The 9,586-nt window shown below is 38.5% G+C and overlaps 2 protein-coding genes across 2 annotated transcripts; both read left to right on the forward strand.

Moving 5' to 3' along the window:
• Positions 1-989: 989 nt before the first annotated feature.
• Positions 990-2,630, forward strand: LOC123700377. The gene is made up of 5 exons (XM_045647578.1): positions 990-1,098; positions 1,356-1,541; positions 1,664-1,770; positions 2,235-2,396; positions 2,484-2,630. The coding sequence occupies exons 1-5, from the start codon at positions 990-992 to the stop codon at positions 2,547-2,549; spliced, it is 630 nt and encodes a 209-aa protein (XP_045503534.1). The 3' UTR covers positions 2,550-2,630.
• Positions 2,631-3,626: 996 nt separating this feature from the next.
• LOC123700378 lies at positions 3,627-8,872 on the forward strand. Its single transcript, XM_045647579.1, has 9 exons — positions 3,627-3,774; positions 3,895-4,055; positions 4,296-4,410; positions 5,014-5,148; positions 5,242-5,364; positions 5,913-6,098; positions 6,332-6,444; positions 7,903-8,046; positions 8,852-8,872. The coding sequence occupies exons 1-9, from the start codon at positions 3,627-3,629 to the stop codon at positions 8,870-8,872; spliced, it is 1,146 nt and encodes a 381-aa protein (XP_045503535.1).
• Positions 8,873-9,586: the final 714 nt, after the last annotated feature.

The raw sequence follows: 9,586 nt of genomic DNA on the forward strand, positions 1-9,586 counted from the left end.
TGCTGACCAATACGGCGCTGCTGTCCGGCCAGTGCCGCATGCGTCACTGGGTCCACTGCTTGAACCTCCTGGTCAAAGTAATTCATCTACTGCAATTATTGACATTCCCCAATTTCTAAAATATGTTTGCACCTAGTTCGTCGCGACACAATAGACTCAATAGATAATATATTTTTGTTAACATTTCAGATCACACCACGAAGTAAGACTTCGGAGAAGAAGGAGAGGAAATGGATAATTATTATATGTTTATATGTGGGCGTCGTACAAATGATGAGTTTATTATACCCGCTTGTATTCGGTTGCACTGCAGGTTTGTGTAGCCAATAGCCATATTAAGGGATCAATAATTATTGATTACTTTATTAGATTTGAATATGTGTCTTCAAATCGCGATATCTCACGAATAGTAAGCTCTTGGGAAAGAAATCATGAAGACCATTTGTGTAGAGATTAGAGAATTAAAATATCTAGAACTTTGGTCTTAAGTCTTCTTTTATAAAATTTAGTTAGCTACGGTTTTCAAGAAAAATCAAAATAACCACAAATTGTGACCTTTGACCAAGAATAACTTTTGTTGCGTAAGTACATGGGATCGATGGGGACTTTTAAAACTTTATTTGTTAATGCTCGCTCCCCACCAAACTTTGGCTTTGTCGGGATTATTGTTATTTCAAATGATTGTGAGCTAGGATGCTAGGATGGTTGTTACTCTTTCTCACAAATACTTTTGAACCGATTTCAATGAAATTTGACATTGGTATAGCTACTAGTTATTATTCTGTGACATAGGCTACCTACTTTTAACCCGGAAATCCTACAGGAACGGAACTTACGGAACCTATGCGGTTTCTCTTTGCAATCACGGGCGAAGCCGCGGGCGGAAATCTAGTAGGTATTCTAATAAATTCAATACGTCTTTTTACTTCTAGCATTGAAGGTTTTGGTTGTTTTCAGGGAACATCTACATGACACTGATGCAAGTCACGATGACGCTGACCACGTACTCGATCGCATTCCAAAATATATTTATGGTGGCTCGTATACACTCGGCGAGTAGCGCAGTCAACCGAAATTTAAAAAAAAATATTCAGTTCGGTAAGTAACTACAACATAGTTAGTTGCTGTTTGTTCGGATCCGCGGAAATTCATCGTTATTTAAATATTTAAATTAATTAAAATTTTAAGATGGAATGAAGACTTCAAATGTGAAGTGGACAAAGATACTGAGAAACAATTTCTTAAATGTCTCTACAGTTCTCGGGCCGAGCACAGGTGAGATAAAGAGGAGATCCAGTCTACAGAATAATCCCTTCCGGATGCGTATTGATTAAATCAATATTATTTGTTGTCAGATCAAATAGATCACTCGAGAAGCGCCGTAAAGGTCAGGGAACAAGCGCTAGCCTACATGTCGATATGCGACATCATCAGAGAGATATCAGCTAGCGAAGCGGTGATCAGCATTTTACTTCTTGTGGGCTCCATTACGAGGCTCATGCTGTCAGCGCACGTGCTGGTTGAACCCGAAAATGGCAAAAGTAACGCAATTTATCTATTCTGTAGTAACTTTCCGTTCGTTTCGTATTTTATTATTTTCTCCTTCCTGCTTGCCCTCAGTAGGTTCCTATTTACGTAATATTCTGAAATGTTTAAGTTACAGATATGAGCTGGATATTGATATTATCATGTCTTGAATTTATATGGGGACTAAATACGACCATCAAAACGATCCTAGTGATAGAACCGTGCCATCGCACTCATCATCAGGTGAGTTAAATCCATACTACTTAATATTATAAATGCGAAAGTAACTCTGTCTGTCTGTCTGCCTGTTACTTAATCACGCCTTAACTACTGAACCAATTTGCATGAAATTACGTATAGAGATATTTTGATACCCGAGAAAGGACATAGGATAGGTTTTATCCTGGAAATCCCACGGGAACGGGAACTATGCGGGTTTTTCTTTGACTGCGCGGGCGATGCCGCGGGTGGAAAGCTAGTAATTAATAAAGGCATGTAACTATATTGTATATAATGTTTTATTAATTAGGTTATAAAATCACACATTATCGATTCGACTTAGCGATTTTCAGTCCGAAGTTCTCGCCACTGAGCTATCATTTTTTTTATTAACAAATTAACAAGCTGGTTTTATTTAATACTTAACTTTAGAATTATGTATAATTAATCTAGGTACAGTGAATAAATATAAAATTCGCGATTCACAGCTAAGGATGACAAAAGTCTTAATAAATGTTTCAAGAAGAGAACGGTACGATGATGTGGAAGTCGCCAACGAGCTGAAGCTTTTCAACTATCTGTGCTGTCTCAACGAGCCCACCTTCTCTCCGTTTGGAATTTGCACCTTGGACAGATCTCTCAACACAAGAGTTATTATAAAATGAATAACTAGTTATTAATGTTTTATATTTTTTTACATTACTATAAAGAAAACTTATTAGAACGTATTCTTTCAGATTCTGGGATTCGTTACAACATTCTTTGTAGCCTTTACACAAAATCGCTTTGAGAAAAAGTTTTGAGATAGTTCGTCAATTATTTTACCCATTAGATATGTAATGCAGCAGACAGAATTCAGGACTGAAACATTTTTATGCTTGGTCATAGCATTTCATGAATTAGGATAATTTATCATAAGTTGGTTTTAAACAAAATCAATCGTTGTTGTTTATAATATATAAGAATATTGTTATTGTGTGTTGTTGTTGTTGTGCTGTATATAATAATACAGCAAGTAGCAACTAAAAACACGCCTATGGCTTATTTCAAAATCGAGTCAATAAATATTAAGATTCTATACATCTTTGTGAAGCCTCATTAATATATAAAACCGACCACTAAACATAAATTAACGATGTTTGCTGACGCTGATAACATCACGTCGTTATTGTGAATTATCATTATGAACGTACCGTTTATACAGGGCCTAGCTAGTTCTTCATTAAACTTTGTGTAACACACAAATCTGCCTAGGTATTATTTCAACAAAATATAGTTAGGTGCTTCATTTGTTATTTATAAAAAAATTAAACTCAGTTTGGAATTTTAATGCTCTAAAGAATTTTTACTACTCCTGTATGATAATCACAAATTTACCCATTACCTTTACTCAGCTGTAACATATTAAATGCATTGAAGCTTAAAAGCTTTCTGTATCTGATAAACATAATTATAACCCTCTACAGTATTTTATGAAGGCTCAATCGATACCCTCTACCAACGGATACATGGTAGGTATGTACAATATGTTATGGTAACATATATATTATATGTATATGTTAATGAATTAGAATTTTTTAAGCATAGAAAAAAATCGATCAAGAGGCGGAATTCGAACCCGCGTCTTTCGCCGAGCAGTAGGCTAACGGCTTTCGGCCACCCCCGTCACGGCAATCGAACTACTTCTATTCGTTGCCCTTTCGCCTCGTAGGTAATCGTTTATTTTCGATTCTTTAAAAAAATCTTATTATTGCGATTATGAGATTTCCTATAAAGGTAAACAGTAAATGTTAGTGTTTTTAAAGCGGCATTGTAGATAAAAGGATAAAAAGGATTTGCAATAATTAGAAGGTAGATAATAATAAGAGTAGATCGCGGCAATGAGCAACCGCGTGGTCCTGGAGCGGTCTATGCGGCGCGCGCTGTGGCTGTCGCGCGCGCTGGGCGCCGCGCCGCTGCACCTCGGGGACCGCATGCGGCCCTCGCGCGCCTTCGCCTGCTACGGGAAACTCTTCTTTGCGGCTGTCAGTGAGTTCCCAACACATTGATTGTAAACAGAGAACCTACAGTACAGTAATTCTACTTTTTAAATTTATGCATTGATTCGTTTCCGCTACACATCTACATTTGTACGGGTGCAATGTGCAGGTGTCCCGTTCGCCTACGAGGTGTACTCGTTGGCGTGTACGCTGTCGCAAGCTGGCACGCCGTCGCCGGCGATGTACCGGCAGAGCGGGCGGCTGGCGCTCATGCTGCTCGAACTGCTGGCGCTGGGGGCGGCCGCGCTGCGGGGCCAAGATCGCGCGCGGGTCATTGTGCATATTCTACGGGAAGTTAAACAGGTCTTCTTTTATGTAGTGGGTAATAATTTACCACAATATCACAGTAAAATTTCTTTGTATTTTTAATTTATTTTTATTTCATATAGGTACCTAGGTATTTAATCACATTTAATTAATAATGATTAATTATCGAGCTGACGAAAATGTGTACGTGTAAGTATGTCCAACTGACATTTTATTTATTTGGAAATCTCGAAATATTTGCAGTTGAATAAAATAGAAATGGAAACTTGTTTATTGGATCGGACGCTGCAGCTGATCGTGCCGGCCATCGTGCTGCTGGTCGGGCTGATAGCCACGTCGCACTTCTATTTCCTGCACTGTGAGTCCACACGCTCACAGACCACAGGCCATTGTATAACAAAATGTCTCATACAGACAAATCACTTATATTTAGATTTATCACACATCACACACACAAACACTCACATTTCACACAAAGTATATCAATTCATTTTAACCTTTCACCTCATCTATAATTAAATATGTACTTTATAATATTAGTTACGTCCATTAGTAAATTTTCGATTTTAATTTTTCATCACGATTAACCCTTTTTCATTTCAAGTTCACGTTCATTGTTTATCATTGGTTTATCTTATATGTAGATGTGATTTTTTTTTTATTGAAATTGGATGTAGGTAACTAGGTACTTAATGTGTTGATTGTTCATTTGTGATGACAAAAATAAATAAATTTAAATAGGTAGTTGGTCGATTTTTTTACTTTCTAAATTCTAGTAAAAAAATCGACCAAATCTCTCTTTTAGTTTTAATTTATGATTATTATTAACTATTAGCTACGAGATGTACTCGATCACAATATGTATGGTAAATGTTTATATTACTAGTTTATTTAGTTGATAAGTTCAGTACAGAAAAAACAATACCCGAGTACAAGGTTTAAAAGTGGTGTGTCCAACTAGGGACGCTTTCTATCTCCCTGCTGGCGTTCTTGTTCCGCACGGCCAGCTGCCTGCTGATGATGCAGTTCGTGTTGCTGGCGCTGCTCATCAACTGCGCGCTTCGTGACGTCAACAAGCGGCTGGAGTTGCTAGCCGGTACCGTTGCATTCATTTCGTAGATAACATTAAAACACTGGCAATAGAAACTAAGCGGACATCATTACCTACTTTATCGTTTTTTAAAAACAGTTTCAGCTACCGAATCTGCGGCGATCTCATACAAGAGCCTCGCCAGGCCGCGCTACGTAGTGCCCATCCAATACATCAACGTCAGCTTAGATGCCATCGGCTCGCTCAGCAAGATCTCTAATGGTGACTCATTTATAACAGTACTGTTCGATCTACTTTACTCCGTGTTTAGTATGTAATCAATTTATTGAAGTGAAACTTCTAATGTCGCGTCAAGAGTAAAATCACGCAATACAGTCGTCACAGAGTAAGGCGACGATTTTGGTTTCTTTGAATCTTGTCAAAGAACTTTCACTTCTGACACGTGTGTTAGGCACACACGCATCCATACTTACTTTAATATTATAAATGCGAAAGTAACTCTGTCTGTCTGTTACTCAATCACGCCTAAACTACTGAATCAATTTGCATAAAATTTGGTACGGAGATATTTTGATACCTGAGAAAGGACATAGGCTACTTTTTATCCCGGGAAAATGACGCAATACCGGAACTCCCACGGGAATGGGAACTATGCGGGTTTTTCTTTAAGTGCGCGGGCGAAGCCGCGCGCGTAACCTAGTTCACATATAAAAATCCAAATTACGGCTCTAAATTACCTCTTGTATGGAATTAATTCGATGAATTTACTACATCACGCGCGTTTCGATTTAAAATAATTTGTAATTTAGATGCAAATTCGGGCAAATGTAAGAGCGAAAGCGAGTGGTGCGGCGTTGCGCGCTCGTACGTGCGGTGTTGCCGCCTCGTGCACTCACTCAACGCCGAGGAGAGCTTCCGCCTCTTCCTGCACGTCACAAGTCTAGCCTACTACCTCGCCGTCTGCTTTTTACACCTCTTCGGCAAATACAATGTTGGTAAGAATAAACTTTTAGCTGCATGTATATGAGCTTAAAAATATGAATCCATGATGATAAAACGGTTGTAAACGCAGGGACGACCCTAAAAGTACATATGAAGTACTTGCAGCCTAAATAACATACCTAGTATAAAATGATTACCAGTAGCTGTAGTCGTTGTCATGAACAACAAAAATTATATGCAATATTAAATTGACGTGGATTGAAACATTAATAATTATTGTCAATAGGGACATCGCTTTGGAAGTGGCTGGTGAACTTAATGGAACAGAGCGTGTCGACTCTCTTCAACCTCTCCATGCTGCTGCTGCTCGTGGAGCCCGCTCATAGAATGGACACTGAGGTTCATTCATGTTATGTATACAGGGTGTCCCAGAAGTCGACGTCAAGCCGAAATTTTCTGACAAGTAACGCCACACCAGTTATCAGAAAAATTGAAAAAAAAATTTAAGTCATGTATTTTTGAAGTTATGGATTTTTTTATTTAATTCCAGAAAATGTACACCATGTGACAGTTTTTTCATTCCTGTTGTTACAAATATGGACACTTATTTGCGTCCGTATGTCATAAGTAGTCTATCTGTCTCGCTCGAACTTTATGGAATGTCTCTCTCCATCTTATTTAAACCACGCTGTGGTCATTAGGAACGCTTTGGGTACACTTGACCACGTGAGTTTCGTTTTTGGTTTCAGTTTCGGCCGAAACTGAAGCCACGGCCGAACATTCGGTTTCGGTTTCGGTTTCGGCCTGGAAACCAGTTTCGGTCGGACACTAGCGTCAGCCTTGTATACAAGTTTCATTTTTATAATTGATACTTTACGTGGTATCCTGTTATTGTTAGTAATTGTTATTGTTGACTTTTTTTGCTGTTGTTTGCTAAGTTTCCTTAGTTAATTGTTGGCAAAATGCCGAAAAAACTAATTTTGGTACTTTATTCAAATCGATTTCATTTCCATGTAAAATATTATCGATTATCGGAAACAATTGATACGATTTCAGTAAAGGACATCTCTACACGTGTCAAAAATCGATGTGTCACAGAAATCATCTTATAGGTATGTGGAAAGGACTAAACAGACTTTGTTTAACAAAAAAAATTTTTATGGCTGATCCAAGATATAATGGAGTAAGTGTTATACCACGTTAGAATCCTTATTAAATGCACTAACTTTTAAAGCTACTTGCCAAATTGGAGTAGTACTTTTTTTTAGGACGATCAGTTGAAGTAGTGCGTAAAATTAATTTTGAAAACTTGGTACGGTATAAAATGACATTTTCCTACAAGTTGGAGTGATCGGCACAGGGTTTAGGATCACAGGTTACTTAAAGCACTATTCAGGATGACGTAAGAGAAAAAAAATGGCAAAAAGTAAATATTTGTAACAACAGGAATGAAAAAACTGTCACATGGTGTACATTTTCTGGAATTAAATAAAAAAATCCATAACTTCAAAAATACATGACTTGAATTTTTTTTTCAATTTTTCTGATAACTGGTGTGGCATTACTTTTCAGAAAATTTCGGCTTGATGTCGACTTCTGGGACACCCTGTATAATATCGTAATCGCAAACATGTGGTTGAATTTGCTATTTGAATGAATGACTAGCACCTTCATAGAATGGCGACATTTAATTGAGTGACTAATTTACTAAAGGACAACTCGTCACGTTCTTGAATGAAACATTTAACGTTGTGACTAAACGTGTGTATTATACTAGGTAGTTAATTTCTGACAAAAATAATTATATCTAAAATCGTTTCGCTAACGCGGTGACGTGTGTCGGTCCACACTCCCCAGTTGCAGCGCACGCAGTGGCTGGTGAGCGCGGCGGGGCAAGTGGCGGGGCGGGGCGGCGCGCGGCTGGCGGCGCTGCTGCGGGCGCGCGCGCCGCGCTACGAGCCCGCCGCCGTGTGCACGCTCGCACGCCCGCTGCTCTCCACCGTGAGACATTGTATTTACTGGTCGATTAAGGAAAGCTGGCATGTTCACAGTACTCACACTTATGCAATTTTACTATACAGTTGTGTTCAAAAATAAATGCGATTCTAGTGTACATACCTAGACTTGAATTATAAAATGGGTGCGTTGTAGATAATATGAAAGCTCTCATAAATTATATGTAAAATTACAATTTAAAAGTAGGTAACTCAATCGATGAACTTAATTATTTATTCTCATACCTAATCAATTTTATTGTAATATAGTATTGATAATCATTCAATAATTATCAAATAATAATTAAATTTCATGTCACATTCAAAATAACGATATAAACAATAGATACAAATAACACATGCGCTCACTCCCAATAACTAATAACCGAAACCTTATCACGTAAGAGATAAGGCTACATTATAATAAAAGCTGTAATGTTCAGCTATGTATGAAAATTTTAACTTACTGCGTTTACATTTAGTTTACAAAACTTATTAAAATTGTTACATCATTTAACCTAGGTAAAGAAAACAAAATTTCTAATCCGCGTGCCGCGAAGTACCTAGTTATCTCGTCGAATATAGTTAGTAGTACTTAGGAATACCTAACGTCTTTGTTTAAATTACATCACCCTGTATTTATAAACAATTGCAAAATAAAAACAATTGTTGTCCCCTTCACTCTCATAAGCTAATCTGCGCGCGAGAGAGATGGGCAGACTTTTCATGATGCGTATGCAGTATGACGTCACGCCGCGCGCGTCTTCATAGACACTACACATGTGCAATGTGTGAATGTGTTTACGTTCCAGCTCTTCTTAATCGGCCAATAGTAACAAATGGACCGATTTTACAGCCCTAAACTTGGAATTTATAATAAACTAGCCGTCCGCCCCAGCTTCGCCCGTGGTACATATTTACGTTTTCTCTACATAAGAACCATCCTCGTACTTCAAGGAATATAATAAAAAAATAATTATCGAAATCGGTCCACCCGTTCTCGAGTTATGCGCTTACCAACACATTTTGCGATTCATTTTTATATATAAGACTAGCTGGTGCGTTGTGCGCGGGCTGCAAGCAGCCCGCGAGCCCCTTTTGCCCCTGGGTTGAAGCAATAGGGCAGTCATTAGAAAATGTGTTAGAATTCCCAGTCCATTTGTAATTTTCTGCTAACAGCGATTCCACAGTCAGTCGGTAATGCTTATAAATTCCCCATTCAAGTATTTTCGACACCGGGAGGCTGTCCACCTTCGAGGGAGCGTAGTGCGCGGGCTGCAAGCAGCCCGCGAAACATCCCAGGACAGAAATCTTCAGTCATTTGAAAATGCATTAAAATTCCCCGTCAATTTGCTATTATCTGCAAACAGCGATTCCACAGTCAATCGGAAGTGCTTATAAATTTCAAATTCAAATATTTTCTATTCCGGGGGGCGGTTCACCTTCGAGGGTGCATGGTGCGCGAGCTGCAAGCAGCTCGCGGCTCATCCCAGGGCAGAAATCTTCAGTCATTTGAAAATGCATTCAAATTTCCTATCCATTTGTTA

This window comes from Colias croceus, chromosome 19 (assembly GCF_905220415.1).
Source record: "Colias croceus chromosome 19, ilColCroc2.1".
Classification (NCBI taxonomy): domain Eukaryota; kingdom Metazoa; phylum Arthropoda; class Insecta; order Lepidoptera; family Pieridae; genus Colias; species Colias croceus.